The sequence below is a fragment of the Scomber scombrus genome, chromosome 11, assembly GCF_963691925.1.
Source record: "Scomber scombrus chromosome 11, fScoSco1.1, whole genome shotgun sequence".
Taxonomy (NCBI): domain Eukaryota; kingdom Metazoa; phylum Chordata; class Actinopteri; order Scombriformes; family Scombridae; genus Scomber; species Scomber scombrus.
Genome location: NC_084980.1, coordinates 28,815,144 through 28,836,794, shown reverse-complemented (window position 1 = coordinate 28,836,794; position 21,651 = coordinate 28,815,144). Strand labels below are relative to the sequence as shown.

General features: G+C 39.2%; 5 protein-coding genes across 5 annotated transcripts in view; all 5 read left to right on the top strand.

Annotated features, from left to right (window-relative positions):
- The first annotated feature begins 70 nt into the window (after positions 1-70).
- LOC133991050 (tripartite motif-containing protein 16-like) lies at positions 71-1,762 on the top strand. The gene has a single exon (XM_062429502.1). The coding sequence runs from the start codon at positions 83-85 to the stop codon at positions 1,760-1,762; it is 1,680 nt and encodes a 559-aa protein (XP_062285486.1). The 5' UTR covers positions 71-82.
- Positions 1,763-4,423: 2,661 nt separating this feature from the next.
- Positions 4,424-6,392, top strand: LOC133991114 (tripartite motif-containing protein 16-like). Its single transcript, XM_062429585.1, has one exon. It carries the CDS (start codon positions 4,505-4,507, stop codon positions 6,179-6,181), a length of 1,677 nt encoding a protein of 558 aa, XP_062285569.1. The 5' UTR covers positions 4,424-4,504; the 3' UTR covers positions 6,182-6,392.
- A 4,041-nt stretch (positions 6,393-10,433) lies between these two features.
- Positions 10,434-12,157, top strand: LOC133991142 (tripartite motif-containing protein 16-like). Its single transcript, XM_062429613.1, has one exon. It carries the CDS (start codon positions 10,446-10,448, stop codon positions 12,117-12,119), a length of 1,674 nt encoding a protein of 557 aa, XP_062285597.1. The 5' UTR covers positions 10,434-10,445; the 3' UTR covers positions 12,120-12,157.
- A 2,387-nt stretch (positions 12,158-14,544) lies between these two features.
- LOC133991110 (tripartite motif-containing protein 16-like) overlaps positions 14,545-21,651 on the top strand; it is a 32,796-nt gene continuing 25,689 nt past the window's right edge. Inside the window, exon 1 of the mRNA XM_062429580.1 lies at positions 14,545-16,696. Coding sequence (XP_062285564.1) covers positions 14,590-16,269 — 1,680 coding nt within the window. The 5' untranslated portion in view covers positions 14,545-14,589 and the 3' untranslated portion in view covers positions 16,270-16,696. The remainder of the gene's footprint in view (positions 16,697-21,651) is intronic.
- On the top strand, positions 18,873-20,564 carry LOC133991140 (tripartite motif-containing protein 16-like). Its single transcript, XM_062429612.1, has one exon. It carries the CDS (start codon positions 18,885-18,887, stop codon positions 20,562-20,564), a length of 1,680 nt encoding a protein of 559 aa, XP_062285596.1. The 5' UTR covers positions 18,873-18,884.

Here is a 21,651-nt window from a genome sequence, read left to right as displayed (position 1 = left end):
GCACAGACTGTGTATATCAGAGCTCAACCTTTTTTCTCTTCTCAGAAAGTGAAACAAACACGGTCATTGTGACAGAGCTGAAATGGCGCAGCAAGGAGCTCAGCTGGACCAAGAAAACTTTTCTTGTTCAATCTGTTTGGATCTACTGAAGGATCCGGTGACTATTCCTTGTGGACACAGCTACTGCATGAGCTGTATTAACAACTTCTGGGATGGAGAGGATAAGAAGGAAATCTACAGCTGCCCTCAGTGCAGCATGACCTTCACACCGAGGCCTGTCCTGATAAAAAACACCATGTCAGCAGATTTAATGGAGGAGCTGAAGAAGACTGGACTTCAAGCTGCTCCTGCTGATCTCTGCTATGCTGGACCTGAAGATGTGGCCTGTGATGTCTGCACTGGGAGGAAGCTGAAAGCATTCAAGTCCTGTCTGGTGTGTCTCGTCTCATATTGTGAGAAACACCTCCAACCTGATTATGAATCACCTACATTCATAAAACTCAAGTTGGTCGACCCCTCTGCGAAGCTCCAGGAGAACATCTGCTCTCGTCATGATGAGGTGATGAAGATGTTCTGTCGTACTGATCAGCAGATTATCTGTTATCTCTGCTCTGTGGATGAACATAAAGGCCACGACACAGTCTCAGCTGCAGCAGAAATAACTGAGAGGCAAGGAGAGCTCGAGGTGAGTCGACTAAACGTCCAGCAGAGAATCCAGGACAGAGAGAAAGATGTGAAGCTGCTTCAACAGGAGGTGGAGGCCGTCAGTCTCTCTGCTGATAAAGCAGTGGAGGACAGTGAGAAGATCTTCACTGAGCTGATCCGTCTCCTCCAGAAAAGAAGCTCTGATGTGAAGCAACAGATCAGATCCCAGCAGGAAACTGAAGTGAGTCGAGTCAAAGATCTTCAGGCGAAGTTGCAGCAGGAGATCACTGAGCTGAAGAGGAAAGACGCTGAACTGAAGCAGCTCTCACACACAGAGGATCACAACCAGTTTCTACACAACTACCCCTCAGTGTCACAACTCAGTGAACCTACAGAATCATCCAGCATCGATATCTGTCCTCTGAGATACTTTGAGGATGTGACAGCAGCTGTGTCAGAGCTCAGAGATAAACTACAGGACATCCTGAAGGAGGAATGGACAAACATCTCACTGACAGTGACTGAAGTGGACGTTTTACTGTCAGAACCAGAACCAGAGCCCAAGACCAGAGCTGGATTCTTAAAATATTCACGTGAAATCACTCTGGATCCAAACACAGCACACGAAAAGGTGTATTTATGTGAGGGGAAAAGAAGAGTACAACGAATAAGTCAACAACTGTTTTATTCTAGTCACCCAGACAGATTCACTGGATATCCTCAGGTCCTGAGTAAAGAGAGTCTGACTGGACGTTGTTACTGGGAGGTGATATGGAGAGCAGGAGGAGTCCGGATAGCAGTCACGTACAAGAATATCAGGAGAGAAGGGCTCGCAAATGAAAGCATATTTGGATTCAATAACAAATCTTGGGCTTTAAGATATGACGATAAAAGTTATGAATTCTGGTTCAACAACATCTCAACTCCCGTCTCAGGTCCTCCTTCTTCCAGAGTAGGAGTGTACCTGGATCACAGAGAAGGTATTCTGTCCTTCTACAGCGTCTCTGAAACCATGACTCTCCTCCACAGAGTCCAGACCACATTCACTCAGCCTCTCTATGCTGGACTTTATATTTTAGATGATGGAGCCACAGCTGAGTTCTGTAAACTCAAATAGACAGTGTGTCAGATTCTGTGTTGTAATTCTTCATTTTTTTGTCTCAATGTTTCTGAACTACTAAGAGATCAGCTGTCAACTAAACTGTTGTCTATACTTTTAATTTGTTTTGTCAATGTTTTCATTTTCTTTAAGATTCACTTTTTCGTGTGTGTTTTTATCCATGGAGGCTATCACTTCTCATAATGATGTTTTTAACCTTTGACATTTCTTTAGATGAAAATTTAAACTTCTCTTTGTTCTAAATTTTAATTCCATGTTTGTATTAATGCATTTGTTTTTTATTTCTTAAAACAGAGAAAACAGCTGAACTTCCTTTACTATAGATATACTGTTCTCATCATTAAGTAAATTATCCTGTAATTATCCTGATAATCAATAAGGAGATCATTTATTTTGTCCATGTACATAGCTGAAATTCTGTGTTCAACTAATTAATTGTGTGGATGAAATGAATCTGAACATGAAACCATTGAAAAAGAGTCTTTTAACAGACTTGACTGATTGGATTTGTGAACAAACTGAAGCGTTACATTATAAATAAAGAAGTTTAACTCAATAACAAACAAAGTATTTTCTTCTGTCTTCATTTCAGGATCTCATTCAAAGCTGGTGGAGAAAATATGAAACTAATATGAGAGTTTATTTGAGGCAGTGTTCTTGCTGAAACGCCACAAAGTACAGAGTTCATATTTGTCGTTCTCTGAACTTTCAGGTTAATCATTAAAACAGCTTCGTCAAAGGTAAATGAGCAGTTTTCTGTCACTTGATGTTGTAATAAACAAGATTTTATTTGTAGATTCAGGTCAATACACAAGATTTTGTATTCAAGCCTGAAAAACTGAAGAAATAAGAAATAATTTGATTAAAAGTGAGTGTAAAGATGTTTTGTTGAGTCCTGAAAAACATAATACACTTTTTTTATATTTATAGAACAGAAGACAACAGAATTTGTGCCATCATGAACTTGAGGTCTTTTAATTATATTTGAAGTTGATTTTCATGCAGATTAAACTTCAGAATGAAGCTGTCATGTTGCTTCAGTGTTTTGTTCTGTCACCTCACAGTCAGACAGTTCTGGTTTGTAAAGTTTTAATCCAGATTTAATAAATAAATAAACTAATTTTGTTGTTAGTTTAATCTCTCAATCCACAAATGGTCTGCTGTGCTAAAGACTTCCTGTTATTTATGCTTAATTGACAACAAAAAAAGCATTTAAAACGGTCACAATTAGTGTTTCTGATAGCTTTGATAGATGTTTTGCACCATCATATGTTACGTTACTCCACCTTTTCTAGTTCAGAAGTGGTTTAGAAATAATTTAATGATAAAAAGGTGAAAAGGCTGTGTTCAGTCTAATCCGAATCAACCATCAGGAGAACTTGACATTCTCATTCTAGTTTTAAGACATTAAGATTTGTGTTGACACCTGCTGTTTTTCTGCTTATCTCTTTATCATGTTATTGTTTGTTAAGCATCCACATCACAAAGTAAAGAAAAGGAATGTGGCTAAAAGACAAACCTGAGTTTGGCTTCATCAGTTCCCGACTTTCAGACAGTTTTTGGCTCAGAGACACAGATGTCTGCGTGGAACAGGAAACAGGAGAAGTTGTGATGTTCACTATCCTCATATTGGTCCACTTGCTGATGTTTCACCAGGACTGATTGACAGAAATCAGCTCCTGTAAACAGAAGACACACAGATGTTAACAGCTGCACTGACACACAAAACGAGTCCAAACATTAGCTTCTTACCTGCACAGGTGAAGCAGAAATAGGATCCCACTAAAGATTTTAATTCAATTCATGAAGGCCAACACACATCAGTTAATAGTTACAACCAGTAAATATTCAACTCTTTAAAAACTAAAATCATCCTTATTTCTCACACTGTGAGAAGTCACAAAACTGCATTAAAAAAAAATCACTAGTTCAATTTTCATTTGAAAAAAAAAACAACAACTTTTTGATCAGCTTTTAATTGTTAACTACTGGTGAATTCAGCCATGAACATGAAACATAAACTTTAATGACCACTTTTTATCTCTCAGCTGTTTGCTGCTGTACCTCAGTATCATCTGTTCTGTTTCATCTGTCATCAGGTTGTAAATTGAAGCTATAAACAGATCAGCTGTGTTAACTGTCAGCAGGTGTGAGCAATGACAGGAAGCAGCCAGCAGGTGGCAGCACATCATCATAACAGTAGTGGGATCTTCATGAAAACAGATTGATATGACATCGTGTGATTGGTTGAATCTGAGGAAGAATGGTGTGTACTCCATACATGTTGATCTGTTTTTCATCATCAACCAAGCATGAAAATTAAAAGATGTTTAACTTTAACAAAGCAGAGTATCTGTGTAACAAATGTGAGGACTTTCCAAACATGTCTTCATTCTTTATCTATTGTGTTTAAAATGTTGTATTTAAGTTGATGTGAGCTGGATTCTAAGAGAATACAGTAATTCAGGGAAATTGCGAGTCATCTGTACTACTTTGACACCAGAGAGCAGGTGAGCAGTGTTTTCAAATGAGACATATGCCTTATTGCATACAAAGGGTTAAACTCACAGAGTGTGATAACTCCTCCCTCTTCTACCTGCTCTCAAACACAACTCCAGCTGCACCGCACTGCACCACATACTTCCCCGTTCCCTTGTTCCCTCCCCTTAGATAAGAGCTCAACCTTGTTTCACTTCTCAGAAAGTGAAACTCACACAGTCATTGTTACTGAGAGCTGAAATGGCGCAGCACGGAGCTCAGCTAGACCGAGAAAACTTTTCTTGTTCGATCTGTCTGGATCTACTGAAGGATCCGGTGACTATTCCCTGTGGACACAGCTATTGCATGAGCTGTATTAACAACTTCTGGGATGAAGAGGATAAGAAGGAAATCTACAGCTGTCCTCAGTGCAGACAGACATTCACACCAAGGCCTGTCCTGGTAAAAAGCACCATGTTAGCAGTTGTAGTGGAGCAGCTGAAGAAGACTGGACTCCAAGCTGCTGCTGATCTCTGCTATGCTGGACCTGAAGATGTGGCCTGTGATGTCTGCACTGGGAGGAAACTGAAAGCCCTTAAATCCTGTCGGCAGTGTCTGGCTTCTTACTGTGAGAAACACCTCCAGCCTCATTATGAATCACCTACATTTAAAAAACACAAGTTGGTCGACCCCTCCAAGAAGCTCCAGGAGAACATCTGCTCTCGTCATGATGAGGTGATGAAGATGTTCTGCCGTACTGATCAGCAGGTTATCTGTTATCTCTGCCCTGTGGAGGATCATAAAGGCCACGACACAGTTTCAGCTGCGGTAGAAAGGACTGAGAAGCAGAGAGAGCTCGAGGTGAGTCGACTAAACATCCAGCAGAGAATCCAGGACAGAGAGAAAGATGTGAAGCTGCTTCAACAGGAGGTGGAGGCCGTCAGTCTCTCTGCTGATAAAACGGTGGAGGACAGTGAGAAGATCTTCACTGAGCTGATCTGTCTCCTCCAGAAAAGAAGCTCTGATGTGAAGCAGCAGATCAGATCCCAGCAGGAAACTGAAGTGACTCGAGTCAAAGAGCTTCAGGAACAGCTGCAGCAGGAGATCACTGAGCTGAAGAGGAAAGACGCTGAACTGAAGCAGCTCTCACACACAGAGGATCACAACCAGTTTCTACACAACTACCCCTCAGTGTCACAACTCAGTGAATCTACAGACTCATCCAGCATCAATATCCGTCCTCTGAGCTACTTTGAGGATGTGACAGCAGCTGTGTCAGAGCTCAGAGATAAACTACAGGACATCCTGAAGGAGGAATGGACAAACATCTCACTGACAGTGACTGAAGTGGACGTTTTACTGTCAGATTCAAAAACAGAGCCCAAGACCAGAGCTGGATTCTTAAAATATTCATGTGTAATCACACTGGATCCAAATACTGCATACACAAGCGTGTTATTACATGAGGGTAACAGAAAAGCAGAAGTAATGGCACAACAACAGTCTTATTCTGATCACCCAGAAAGATTCACTAATCATAATCAGGTCCTGAGTAGAGAGAGTCTGACTGGACGTTGTTACTGGGAGGTGAAGTGGAGAGGAAGTAGAATTCGTGTAGCAGTCGCATACAAGAATATCAGCAGAGCAGGAGCCGCATATGAACGTCTATTTGGAAACAATGACAAATCTTGGGCTTTAAGATGTGCCACTGACAGTTATGAATTCTGGTTCAAAAATATTAAAACTCCAGTCTCAGGTCCTCGTTCAAAAATATTCGGAGTGTACCTGGATCACAGAGCAGGTATTCTGTCCTTCTACAGCGTCTCTGAAACCATGACTCTCCTCCACAGAGTCCAGACCACATTCACTCAGCCTCTCTATGCTGGAGTTTGGCTTAATTCTGCTGGAGACACAGCTGAGTTTTGTGAACTCAAATAGAGGGAAGTCATTAAAGACTTCATTTGTCAGATTCTGTGTTGTAATTCTTAATTTTTTGTCTCCATGTTTCTGAACTGCGCAAAGATCAGCTGTCAAATGGTTGTCAATATTTTTTTCCGTTTAATTTGTTTTGGTCTGTTAATGTTTTGCGTTTCTTTAAAATTCACGTTTTCACTTTTTACCAATGGAGGCTATCACTGATCATGATGATGTTGTTGTTCTAAATGTTAGTTTCATTTTTGTATTGATGTATTAAGAAATAACTGAACTTTCTTCATCATTGATATTTTGTTCTCATCATTTAGTACATTTATAAAGAATTCTAAAAAATTTTTTTTTAAAAAACAAAAAAAAAACAACTAATTATCCTGATAATAGTCAATAAGGAGATTGTTTATTATGTTCTTATACATAGCTGAATTTCTGTGTTAAACTAAGTGATTGTGTGGTTGAAATGAATCTGAACATAAACTCATTGAACAAGAGTCATTTAACAGATATTACTGATTGGATGTGTGAACAAATTGATGGTTTAAATAATAAATAAAGTAGTTTACCTCAAGAATGAACAAAGTATTTTCTTCTTTCTTCATTTCAGAGCTCATTCAAGCTGGTGGAGAAATTATGAAACTAATATGAAAGTTTATTTGAGGCTGTTTTCCTCCTGACAAACCACAAAGTACAGAGTTTATTTTTGTCGGTCTTTGAACATTCAGGTTAATCGTTAAAACAGCTTTAGCTTTTTGCAGTACATATATGTTCATTTGTTTTTCATCCTCAACTCAGCATTAACATTAAAATATGTTTAACTTTAACAAAGCAGAGTTTCCTGTGAAATAAGTGAAGAGAAAAGGTGAAAAAGTGTCTTCCTTCACAACTGAAGCAGAGAGAAAATAATCCAGAACAACTTCAAGTCACCAAAACTATCAAATACATAACTTTTAATTTAAATAATCACAACAAACACCTAGGAAATTACATACAGTATTTTAAAGTAATTTTAATTTTACAAATATTTATTTTAATTAAGAAGCAAAATACAAACCAATGTGTTGGACCTCCAGTCGGTTGTCTTGGAGGTCACATGATGAAGCGGCTCAGTTTAACATTCAACAGTCACATTCACAAGTTATATAAATGTTACAGGCCTCAGACATGAGTTATCTGTGAAAAGATGAAGTGTCCTGTTTTATTGAGGAAAAGCAGAGACAGGAGAGGTTAGTTGTGTTCATTCAGCATGCTGTTCTCTGTCTTTATTGAAACAGACTTCATCTTTCTTGTCTCTTTAAAGTTTCTTTTCACAACAATCTTCAATTAAACTCCACAATTCATCCATTCTCAATACTACAATGATGAACTGGCACGGGTTACTACTTCTACCCACTAATCTGCTCTTATATCTACTAGTAATAATTAAGTTACCAAATATTGCTGTAAAATCTTTGTGAACTTAAACACATTATTGTACTGCTGTTTATCAGCTTCTAAAATATACTTCCTGCCAATAACTTTGACACTATTTCAAGATTATTTTGTACAGCCTTTTGTGTCTTACTGCTTACATAAACACTTTTACAAAATACATTATAAACACATTTGGTCATCTGCATTACAACACATATTAAATGCTATACCACATGAACATAGTGTGTTGACTTGAATGAGTGGCTATTAGCATCCTGACTCACTCTCTCATAACCTAAAGTTAACATTTCATTAAATTCGCACCCAGCAGCTATAAGCAGTTGTTTCAAGGCAGATATCCAGCAGATACAATACTAAACATTTAAAACCCCGGTAGCTAGTTAGGCCACCATTTCGTGTCATTGTTTAATCATGGGGAACTAGCTAAACTCATGTTACTCCGTTTGAATTCAAAAAGTTTCTAACATAGTTTTCTACCTTACACTCGGTCTGAACCACAACAGAAAGGCTTGAAGTGTCCTCAGTGATAAGTTGTGACAAGTTTAAACGCATAACTAACCTGTTTTTATACATGAAAATCAGAGACAGGAGACATCAGTGGCGTTCATTCAGCAGGCTGTTTCTCTGTTACAGGAAAGGAGCCTCACGGCCTACAAGCTAACGGTCATTTTGGTGGATACTCCATCTAGTGGCGGAAAAGAAGAATTACACCCTACACAATTAAGCTTAAACCCATAATAAAACCATGTGTAAATCTGGCCTTTTACACGTACAAAACACATAAAATAGCAATTCCAAACTAATAATTGTGACCATTTGTAGGTGTCACAAAAACTCTGATGTCACATTACTCAGTCATCATAGAGACCCATGTGTAGTAGCCTACAAGTTGCTTGTCAAATTGCACATTTACTAAGCTTGCTGCCCTTTCAGACCTCAACATTGAATAAAATCCTAATAATAATAATAGTAATAATAAACTTTACTTATAGAGCCCTTTTCAAAAATCCAAGTTACAAAGTGCTTGACAATGTAGGGTTCTACTGCACAATTTTCTGTAATATTAATTATTTCTTTCTTTGTCTTTGAGTTACCGTGGTTTGGGGAGGACTCTTACTGGTCGAGTAAAAGGCAGGCCTCATACCGTGAACACACCAAAGAGCGGCCAAAAGCGGCACACCATTCACATCAATGAGAAAGTCTGTCTTTTGACTGGTACTGTATCTGATGTTCTCTAAAGAGAGATAGGATGCCAAAGATACGTCATGATCCCACTAAACTTTGTTTTCAATGGAAAAGGAATTCTTCTAAATAATATTCTTGGTAAGAGATTATTTACACCACAGAGAGACACGTTGCTCTTTATGTTGCTCTGGTTTATTTGAGGAGTAAAAGGCTGCTCTGTCCTCTGTGGGTGCATCACAGACCGGGAGTGATCATGATGTCACCGACATAAACAGCCTGTTTCATCACATGTTTGTGAGGTTGGTTTAAAAAAATTATCCCACATCTCAGTTCAAAACTCACTGAGCAGACTGGAGATCTCTGTACATACAGCTTCTGTTTCTGCACCTGTAAACTGTACATGTTGTTTTACAGTAGTCTATGTGATGTGCAGAAACAGTCACAATTAGTTTCGGGCAGGAATACATTTATTGAATCATATTTTGTCATTAAGGTCAGTTGTTTTAATGTCCCAGTTTCTTTGTGTTAGATGGAGTAGAGTTATCTTTTGACCTCTTTTTATAGGCCTAGTTATTAAGTTCTTGGTTTTATGAAAGTGTTTACTTCCTCTTAGGTACATAAGACCCTATTTCTCATTACCACACTGATTGATCCCAAACAGTGACACTAATCAGATGTCATTGTTTCTTTTTAAAAGTCCTCTCCTCTGAAGATGTTTACTTCCTCAGTTAGTTTCTTTAAGGGCACAAGAAGAAACAGCTGAACCTTACTCAGTCGAAAGCAAAGTGTTTCATTTTTAAACAAGTGAATCCTGCGAGTCTGCATTGATTCAAAATTTAAGACCAACCTAAAAGGAAGGATCTGCAGGAACCCTGACATAAAATGAACCTATTTCTAAATGAAAATGACCACTCATGTTTTTGGGTGGTGCTGTACGAGCTCCACTAACGTGTCTGATATGAAGTCCTGACATGACTCTTTGTCCGGCTCATCACCTGGGACCAGTTTGTTGTAGGAGACCTTAAAATGAGCTTTGCTCCAAGACAATACAGCTGCCAGGAACCTTTGAGCACACAAACCCATCCACCACATTAAGGAGACAATTCACAGAGGGGTCAAATGGTCTGTGCACTGACCGATGGATCAAAACTGAACATCTGAATAAAGCTTCTAATCAATTATCTTAAAACAGTTCTGGGATTAAATGCTAAAAAGACTCATGCTTAATATGAATTGATTAACATTTTGGCAAATTCAATATTTTACAAGAGTGTTTGATGTCTTCATTCTTAACCTATTGTGTTTGAAATGAATTTTTAAAAAGTTGAAGGGAATTGGATTTTAGGAGAATACAGTAATTCAGAGAAATAGGGAGTAATCTGTAGATCGCTCCCAAAGACATGAGCCTTGTGTAAAAAAGTATAAATTCACAGAGCCTCCCTCATCTTTCCTCTCTCAAACACAAGCTCCACTCTGTCCATATATTTCCTTGTTCCCTCCTCTTCAGATCTACAGTTTGAAAATGGGTGCAACCAATATGTGGTGAGCTGTCAGCTGACATTTACTAAAGAGGCACAGACTGTGTATATCAGAGCTCAACCTTTTTTCTCTTCTCAGAAAGTGAAACACACACGGTCATTGTGACAGAGCTGAAATGGCGCAGCAAGGAGCTCAGCTGGACCAAGAAAACTTTTCTTGTTCGATCTGTTTGGATCTACTGAAGGATCCGGTGACTATTCCCTGTGGACACAGCTACTGCATGAGGTGTATTAAATACTTCTGGGACGGAGAGGATAAGAAGGAAATCTACAGCTGCCCTCAGTGCAGCATGACCTTCACACAGAGGCCTGTCCTGATGAAAAACACCATGTTAGCAGCTTTAGTGGAGCAACTGAAGAAGACTGGACTCCAAGCTGCTCCTGCTGATCTCTGCTATGCTGAACCTGAAGATGTGGCCTGTGATGTCTGCACTGGGAGGACGCTGAAAGCCTTCAAGTCCTGTCTGGTGTGTCTCGTCTCATATTGTGAGAAACATCTCCAGCCTCATTATGAATCACCTACATTCAAGAAACACAAGTTGGTCGACCCCTCCAAGAAGCTCCAGGAGAACATCTGCTCTCGTCATGATGAGGTGATGAAGATGTTCTGCCGTACTGATCAGCAGAGTATCTGTTATCTCTGCTCTGTGGATGAACATAAATGCCACGACACAGTCTCAGCTGCAGCCGAAAGGACTGAGAGGCAAAGAGAGCTCGAGGTGAGTCGACTAAACATCCAGCAGAGAATCCAGGACAGAGAGAAAGATGTGAAGCTGCTTCAACAGGAGGTGGAGGCCGTCAGTCGCTCTGCTGATAAAGCAGTGGAGGACAGTGAGAAGATCTTCACTCAGCTGATCCGTCTCATCCAGAAAAGAAGCTCTGATGTGAAGCAGCAGATCAGATCCCAGCAGGAAACTGAAGTGAGTGGAGTCAAAGAGCTTCAGGAGAAGCTGCAGCAGGAGATCACTGAGCTGAAGAGGAAAGATGCTGAACTGAAGCAGCTTTCACACACAGAGGATCACAACCAGTTTCTACACAACTACCCCTCAGTGTCACAACTCAGTGAACCTACAGAATCATCCAGCATCGATATCCGTCCTCTGAGATACTTTGAGGATGTGACAGCAGCTGTGTCAGAGCTCAGAGATAAACTACAGGACATCCTGAAGGAGGAATGGACAAACATCTCACTGACAGTGACTGAAGTGGACGTTTTATTGTCACAACTAGAGCCCAAGACCAGAGCTGGATTCTTACAATATTCATGTGAAATCACTCTGGATCCAAACACTGCATACATAAAGCTGTTATTATCTGAGGGGAACAGAAAAGCAAAACTAATGAGTCAACAACAGTCTTATTCAAGTCACCCAGATAGATTCACTGTATATGAACAGGTCCTGAGTAGAGAGAGTCTGACTGGCCGTTGTTACTGGGAGGTGGAGTGGAGCGGTTTAGGAGTTCGTGTAGCAGTCGCATACAAGAATATCAGGAGAGCAGGAGGTACAAATGAATGTGGATTTGGAAGCAATGACAAATCTTGTGCTTTAAGATTTTACAATAATTGCTATACATTTTGGTTCAACAACATCTCAACTCCTGTCTCAGGTCCTTGTTCCTCCAGAGTAGGAGTGTACCTGGATCACAGAGCAGGTATTCTGTCCTTCTACAGCGTCTCTGAAACCATGACTCTCCTCCACAGAGTCCAGACCACATTCACTCAGCATCTCTATGCTGGAGTTTGGCTATTAGATTCTGGGGTCACAGCCGAATTCTGTAAACTCAAATAGACAAATCTTTTCAGACTTCATGTGTCAGATTGTGTGTTGTAATTCTTCATTTTGTTTGTCTCAGTGTTTCTAAATTGCACAGAGATCAGCTGTGAATCAAACTTGTCGACTCCTCTTTTCATTTGTTCTGCTGAGGTTTTGGGTTTCTTTAAATGTCACTTTTTCCTGTGTGTTCTAATCCATGGAAGCTCTCACTGCACATTATGATGCTTTTAACCTTCATTGACATTTCTTCAGATGAAAATGTGAACTTCTCTTTTTTGTAAATGTTAGTTTCATGTTTGTACAGATATACTTGTTTGTTGTTGTTTCCTAAACAGAGAAAACAGCTGAACTTCCTTCACCATTTAATTTTAGTTCTTATCAGTTTGTGAATTTGTAAAGAAATGTGTTATAAAACTAAGAATTCAGATAACAATCGATGTGGAGATCATTAATTATTTTCTTGTACATAGCTGACATTCTGTGTTAAACTAATCAGTTGTGTGGTTGAAGTGAATCTGAACATGAAATCATTAAATTAGAGTCATTTAACAGACTTTACTGTTTGGACAAAGTGAATGTTTACATCATGAATAAAGCAGTTAATCTCAAGAATGAACAAATTATTTCCCCTCTGTATTCATTTCAAGATCTCATTCAAAGTTTGTGGAGAAAATATGAAACTAATATGAGAATTGATTTGATCCAGTCTTCCTCCTGACAAACCACAAAGTACATAGGTCATGTTTGTCAGTCTGTCTCTGAACTTTCAGGTTAATCATTAAAACAGCTTCGTCACAGAGAAATGAGAAAAGTTTTCTATCAAATGATGCAGTTAATGAACAAGATTTTATTTGTACGCTCAGTCAATGAAGAGGATTTTTTAACTGGGGATTAAAAATGTTTAAGAAATAATAAAAACTTATTTGATTAAGTCAGATTTCATTAAAACCTCTAGTGAGTAATTTTGTTGTGGGTTTAATCTCTCAATCCACAAACTGTCTGCTGTGCTGAAGAGTTTCTGTTATTTATGCTTAATTAAGAACAAAGAAATGCATCTAAAACTGCCACGATTGGTATTCCTGACAGATGTGATTGATTCATTGCACCAACACAGGTAATGTTACTCCACCTTTTCTAGTACATGAGTAATTTATGATCATTTTATCATAAAAGGTGACAAAGCTGCATTCAGTCTAATCAGAATCAGCATCAGGAGAACTTGACATTTTCATTCTAGTTTTAAGATATTAAGATTTGTATTGATACCTACTGTTTTTCCGCTTATCTCCTTTATATTGTTATTGTTTGTTAAGCATCCACATCATAACAATGTAAAGAGCAGGGATGTGGGTAAAAGACAAACCTGAGTTTGGCTTCATCAGTTCCTGACATTCAGCCAGTTTGTGGCTCAGAGAGACAAAGGAGACGTTTTGATGTTCACTATCCTCACATTGGTCCAATTTCTGATGTTTCACCAGGACTAACTGACAGAAATCAGCTCCTGTGAACAGAAGACACACAGATGTTAACAGCTGCACTGAAACACAAAGGTCTAAACAACACAAGTCCAAAAAGGTCAAATATCAGCTTCTTACCTGCACAGGTGAAGGAGAAATTGGATCCCACTAAAGATTTAGATTCAATTCATGGAGGCCAACACACATCAGTTAGTGGTTACAACCAGTGAATATCATTTCTCTTTAAAAACTAGAATCAACCTTATTTCTCACAATGTGAGAAGTCACAAAACTACTGCTGCTGTACCTCGGTATCATCTGTTCTGTCTCATCTGTCATCTGTTTTGTTGTGAAGTGAAGCTATAAACAGGTCAGCTGTGTTACTTGTGGACAGGTATGAGCAGTGACAGGAAGCAGCCAGCAGGTGGCAGCACATCATCATAACAGTAGTGGGATACTCATGAAAACAGATTGATATGACAGCGTGTGATTGGTTGAATCTGAGGAAGAATGGTGTGCAGTTTATACATGTTGATCTGTTTGTCATCATCAACCCAGCATGAAAATTAAAAGATTTATAACTTTAACAAAGCAGAGTTTCATGTGTAATAAATGTGAGGCTTTCCCAAACATGTCTTCATTCTTTCTCTATTGTGTTTGAAATGTTGTATTTAAGAAAAAGTTGAAGCGAGCTGGATTCTAAGAGAATACTGTACAGTATCTCTACTACTTTGACACCAGAAAGCAGGTGAGCAGTGTTTTCAAATGAGACATGAGCCTTATTGTGTAAAAACGGTTAAACACAGAGCATGATAACTCCTCCCTCTTCTTCCTGCTCTCAAACACAACAAGCTCTGATGGGTCCACATATTTCCTTGTTCCCTCCCCTTCAGATCTACAGTTTGAAGATGGGTGTAACCAACATGTGGTCAGCTGCCAGCCTACATTTACTGAAGCAGCACATGCTGTTTAGATCAGAGCTCAAAGTAGTTTCACTTATCAGACAGTCATTGTTACTGAGAGGTGAAATGGCACAGCAAGGAGCTCAGCTGGACCGCGAAAACTTTTCTTGTTCGATCTGTTTGGATCTACTGAAGGATCCGGTGACTATTCCCTGTGGACACAGCTACTGCATGAGCTGTATTAAATACTTCTGGGATGGAGAGGATAAGAAGGAAATCTACAGCTGTCCTCAGTGCAGACAGACCTTCACACCGAGGCCTGTCCTGATGAAAAGCACCATGTTAGCAATTTTAGTGGAGCAGCTGAAGAAGACTGGACTCCAAGCTGCTCCTGCTGATCTCTGCTATGCTGGACCTGAAGATGTGGCCTGTGATTTCTGCACTGGGAGGAAGCTGAAAGCCTTCAAGTCCTGTCTGGTATGTCTCGTCTCATATTGTGAGAAACACCTCCAACCTCATTATGAATCAGCAAAATTTAAAAAACACAAGTTGGTCGACCCCTCAGAGAAACTCCAGGAGAACATTTGCTCTCGTCATGACGAGGTGATGAAGATGTTCTGCCGTACTGATCAGCAGAATATCTGTTATCTCTGCTCTGTGGATGAACATAAAGGCCACGACACAGTCTCAGCTGCAGCAGAAAGGACTGAGAGGCAGAGAGAGCTCGAGGTGAGTCGACTAAACATCCAACAGAGAATCCAGGACAGAGAGAAAGATGTGAAGCTGCTTCAACAGGAGGTGGAGGCCCTCAGTCTCTCTGCTGATAAAGCAGTGGACGACAGTGAGAAGATCTTCACTCAGCTGATCCGTCTCCTCCAGAAAAGAAGCTCTGATGTGAAGCAGCAGATCAGATCCCAGCAGGAAACTGAAGTGAGTCGAGTCAAAGAGCTTCAGGAGAAGCTGCAGCAGGAGATCACTGAGCTGAAGAGGAAAGATGCTGAACTGAAGCAACTCTCACATACAGAGGATCACAACCAGTTTCTACAAAACTACCCCTCAGTGTCACAACTCAGTGAACCTACAGACTCATCCAGCATCGATATCCGTCCTCTGAGATACTTTGAGGATGTGACAGCAGCTGTGTCAGAGCTCAGAGATAAACTACAGGACATCATGACGGAAGAATGGACAAACATCTCACTGACAGTGACTGAAGTGGACATTTTACTGTCAGATTCTAAATCAGAGCCCAAGACCAGAGCAGGAATCTTAAAATATTCACGTGAAATCACACTGGATCCAAATACAGCACACAAAAGCGTGTTATTACATGAGGGGAACAGAAAAGCAGAAGTAATGGCACAACAAATGTCTTATTCTTATCACCCAGAAAGATTCACTAATTATAATCAGGTCCTGAGTAGAGAGAGTGTGACTGGACGTTGTTACTGGGAGGTGGAGTGGAGAGGAAGCAGAATTTGTGTAGCAGTCGCATACAAGAATATCAGCAGAGCAGGAGGTACAAATGAATGTGGATTTGGAAAAAATGACAAATCTTGGGCTTTAAGATGTGACACTAAAAGTTATGAATTCTGGTTCAACAATATTAAAACTCTCGTCTTAGGTCCTGGTTCCTCCAGAGTAGGAGTGTACCTGGATCACAGAGCAGGTATTCTGTCCTTCTACAGCGTCTCTGAAACCATGACTCTCCTCCACAGAGTCCAGACCACATTCACTCAGCCTCTCTATGCTGGAGTTTGGCTTAATTCTGCTGGAGACACAGCTGAGTTTTGTAAACTCGAATAGACAGAAATCATTACAGACTTCATGTGTCAGATTCTGTGTTGAAATTCTTAATTTTTTGTCTCCATGTTCCTGAACTGCAAAAAGATCAGCTGTCAAATGGTTGTCAATACTGCTTTCCTTTTCATTTGTTTTGTTCTGTTAATGTTTTGCATTTCTTTAAAATTCACTTTTTCAGTTTTTACCCATGGAGGCTATCACTGATCATGATGATGTTGTTGTTCTAAATGTTAGTTTCATATTTGTATTGATGTATTTGTTTCATGTTGTAAAACCCCAACTTATTAGCCTGATAATAGTCAATACGGAGATCATGTATTATGTTCTTATACATAGCTGATATTCTGTGTTAAACTTATTGTGTGGTTGAAATTAATCTGAACATTAAACCATTGAACAAGAGTCATTTAACAAACTTTACTGATTGGATGTGTGAATAAATTGAAGCTTTACATCACGAATAAAGACGTTTATCTCAAGAATGAACAAAGTATTGTCTTCTGTCTTCAATTCAGGATCTCATTCAAAGCTGGTGGAGAACATATGAAACTGATATGAAAGTTTATATGAGGCAGTGTTCCTGCTGAAACACCACAAAGTACAGAGTTCATCATTGCCGGTCTCTGAACTTTCAGGTTAATCATTAAAACAGCTTCATCAAAGGTAAATGAGCAGTTTTCTGTCACTTGATGTTGTAAAAAACAAGATTTTATTTGTAGATTCTGTCAATACAGAAGATTTTGTATTCAAGCCTAAAAAACTGAAGAAATAAGAAATCATTTGATTAAAAGTGAGTGTAAAGATATTTGGTTGAGTCCTGAAAAGCATAATACACTTTATTTATATTTATAGAACAGAAGACAACAGAATTTGTGCCATCATGAACTTGAGGTATCTTAATTATATTTGAAGTTGATTTTCATGCAGATGAAACTTCAGAATGAGGCTCTCATGTTGCTTCAGTGTTTAGTTCTGTCACCTCACAGTCAGACAGTTCTGGTTTGTAAAGTTTTAATTCAGATTTAATAAATAAATAAACTAATTTTGTTGTGAGTTTAATCTCTCAATCCACAAATGGTCTGCTGTGCTAAATAGTTCCTGTTATTTATGCTTAATTGACAACAAAAAAAGCATTTAAAACGGTCACAATTAGTGTTTCTGATAGCTTTGATAGATGTTTTGCACCATCATATGTAAAGTTACTCCACCTTTTCTAGTTCAGAAGTGATTTAGAAATAATTTAATGATAAAAAGGTGAAAAGGCTGCATTCAGTCTAATCCGAATCAACCATCAGGAGAACTTGACATTCTCATTCTAGTTTTAAGACATTAAGATTTGTGTTGACACTTGCTGTTTTTCTGCTTATCTCTTTATCATGTTATTGTTTGTTAAGCATCCACATCACAAAGTAAAGAGCAGGGATGTGGCTAAAAGACAAACCTGAGTTTGGCTTCATCAGTTCCCGACTTTCAGACAGTTTTTGGCTCAGAGACACAGATGTCTGCGTGGAACAGGAAACAGGAGAAGTTGTGATGTTAACTATCCTCATATTGGTCCACTTGCTGATGTTTCACCAGGACTGATTGACAGAAATCAGCTCCTGTGAACAGAAGACACACAGATGTTAACAGCTGCACTGAAACACAAAATAAGTCAACACAACAAGAGTCCAAACAGGTCAAACATTAGCTTCTTACCTGCACAGGTGAAGCAGAAATAGGATCCCACTAAAGATTTTAATTCAATTCATGAAGGCCAACACACATCAGTTAATAGATACAACCAGTAAATATTCAGCTCTCTTTAAACACTAAAATCATCCTTATTTCTCACACTGTGAGAAGTCACAAAACTGCATTAAAAAAAAAATCACTAGTTCAATGTTCATTTGAAAAAAAAACAACAACTTTGTGATCAGCTTTTAATTGTTAACTACTGGTGAATTCAGCCATGAATGTGAAACATAAACTTTAATGACCACTTTGTATCTCTCAGCTGTTTGCTGCTATACCTCAGTATCATCTGTTCTGTTTCATCTGTCATCAGGTTGTAAAGTGAAGCTATAAACAGATCCGCTGTGTTACCTGTCAATAGGTGTGAGCAATGACAGGAAGCAGCCAGCAGGTGGCAGCACATCATAACAGTAGTGGGATCGTCATGAAAACAGATTGATATTACAGCGTGTGATTGGTTGACCCTGAGGGAGACTGGTGTGTAGTCCATACATGTTGATCTGTTTTTCATCATCAACCCAGCATGAAAATTAAAAGATTTTTAACTTTAAACAAAGCAGAGTTTCCTGTGTAATAAATGAGGATTTTTCCAAACATGTCTTCATTCTTTATCTATTGTGTTTAAAATGTTGTATTTAAGAAAAAGTTGAGCTGGATTTTAAGAGAATGCAGTAATTCAGAGAAATTGGGTCATCTGTACTACTTTGACACCAGAAAGCAGTGTTAAACTGACAGAGGTTGATAACTCCTCCCTCTTCTACCTGCTGTCAAACACAACTCCAGCTGCACCGCACCCGTCCTTGTTCCCTCCCCTTAGATAAGAGCTCAACCTTGTTTCACTTCTCAGGAAGTGAAACTCACACAGTCATTGTCACAGAGCTGAAATGGCGCAGCAAGGAGCTCAGCTTGACCGAGAAAACTTTTGTTGTTCGATCTGTCTGGATCTACTGAAGCATCCGGTGACTATTCCCTGTGGACACAGCTACTGCATGAGCTGCATTAACAACTTCTGGGATGGAGAGGATGACAAGAAAATATACAGTTGTCCTCAGTGCAGACAGACCTTCACACTGAGGCCTGTCCTGATGAAAAACACCATGTTTGCAGCTTTAGTGGAGCAGCTGAAGAAGACTGGACTCCAAGCTGCTGCTACTGATCTCTGCTATGCTGGACCTGAAGATGTGGCCTGTGATGTCTGTACTGGGAGGAAGCTGAAAGCCTTCAAGTCCTGTCTAGTGTGTCTGGCCTCTTACTGTGAGAATCACCTCCAGCCTCATTATGAATCACCTACATTTAAAAAACACAAGCTGGTCGACCCCTCAGAGAAGCTCCAGGAGAACATCTGCTCTCATCATGATGAGGTGATGAAGATGTTCTGCCGTACTGATCAGCAGTGTATCTGTTATATCTGCTCTGTTGATGAACATAAAGGCCACGACACAGTCTCAGTTGCAGCAGAAAGGACTGAGAGGCAGAGAGAGCTCGAGGTGAGTCAACTAAACATCCAGCAGAGAATCCAGCACAGACAGAAAGATGTGAAGCTGCTTCAACAGGAGGTGGTGGCCGTCAGTCTCTCTGCTGATAAAGCAGTGGAGGACAGTGAGAAGATCTTCACTGAGCTGATCCGTCTCATCCAAAAAAGAAGCTCTGATGTGAAGCAGCAGATCAGATCCCAGCAGGAAACTGAAGTGAGTCGAGTCAAAGAGCTTCAGGAGAAGCTGCAGCAGGAGATCCCTGAGCTGAAGAGGAAAGATGCTGAACTGAAGAAACTCTCACACACAGAGGATCACAACCAGTTTCTACACAACTACCCCTCAGTGTCACAACTCAGTGAACCTACAGACTCATCCAGCATCGATATCCGTCCTCTGAGATACTTTGAGGATGTGACAGCAGCTGTGTCAGAGCTCAGAGATAAACTACAGGACATCATGACGGAAGAATGGACAAACATCTCACTGACAGTGACTGAAGTGGACGTTTTACTGTCCAATTCAAAAACAGAGCCCAAGACCAGAGATGGATTCTTACAATATTCATGTGAAATCACTCTGGATCCAAACACTGCATACATAAAGCTGTTATTATCTGAGGGGAACAGAAAAGTCGAACGAAGGAGACAAAAACGGTGGTATTCTTATCATCCAGACAGATTCACTGGTTATGATCAGGTTCTGAGTAGAGAGAGTCTGACTGGACGTTGTTACTGGGAGGTGGAGTGGAGAGGAGGAATAGTTCGTATAGCAGTCGCATACAAGAATATTAACAGACAAGGAAGCTCAAATGAATGTCTACTTGGATATAATGACAAATCTTGGGCTTTAAGATGTGACACTAACAGTTATACATTCTGGTTCAACAACATCTCAACTCCCGTCTCAGGTCCTCGTTCCTCCAGACTAGGAGTGTACCTGGATCACAGAGCAGGTATTCTGTCCTTCTACAGCGTCTCTGAAACCATGACTCTCCTCCACAGAGTCCAGACCACATTCACTCAGCCTCTCTATGCTGGAGTTTGGCTTATACATGATGGAGCCACAGCTGAGTTCTGTAAACTCAAATAGACTTTGTGTGTCAGATACTGTGTTGTAATTCATTATTTTGTTTCCATGTTTTTGAACTGCACAGAGATCAGCTGCCAAACTGTTGTCGTCACTTCTTTTTTTTTTCCTTTTCATTTCTTATATTAATGTTTTGAGTTTCTTTAAAAATTAACTTTCTCCTGTGTGTTTTTGTCCATGGAGGCTCTCACTGCTCATGATGATGTTTTTAACCCTCACTGACATTTCTTCAGATGAAAATTTTAACTTCTTTGTTTTATATATGAGATTCATGTTTGTATTGATATGTTTGTGTGATGCTGTTCTTCTTTCTTTGTGAATACATAAAGAAATGTTTTATATAACTTTAATCATCTTGATAATAATTAACAAGGAGGTCATTTTTCATTATGTTGTTGTACATAGCTAACATTCTGGGTTAAACTAATTGATTGTTTGGTTGAAATGAATCTGAACATGAAATTATTTAACAAGAGTCATTTAACAGACTTTACTGATTGGATGTGTCAACAAAGTGTAGTCTTACATTATGAATAAAACAGTTTCTCAAGAAAGTCGAAATTATTATTTTCTTAATTAATTTCAGGATCTCATTACAAGCTTGTTGAGAAAATATAAATCTAATATGATAGTTTATATGAGGCAGTTTACCTCCTGACAAACCATAAAGTACATAATTCATCTTTGTCGGTCTTTGAACTTTCAGGTTAATCATTAAAACAGCTTTGTCACAAAGAAATGAGCAGAGCTTTCTATCACGTGTTGCTTTTAACGAACAAGATTGTATTTGTACATTCAGTCAATAAAGAAGATTTTGTTCTCAGCCCTGAAAATTAAAAAATAAATAAATAAAATTAATTTGATTAAATTTGGATGTGAAGACGTTTTATTAAGGCCTAGCTCTGTCATCTCACATTCAGACGGTTCTTGGTTGTAAAGTTTTAAACCAGATTTCATTAAAACCTCTCGTGACTCATTTTGTTCTGGGTTTAATCTCAATCCACAAACTGTCTGATGTGCTGAAGAGTTTCTTGTATTTATGCTTAAATAAGAACATAGAAATGCATCTAAAACTGTCACTATTAGTGTT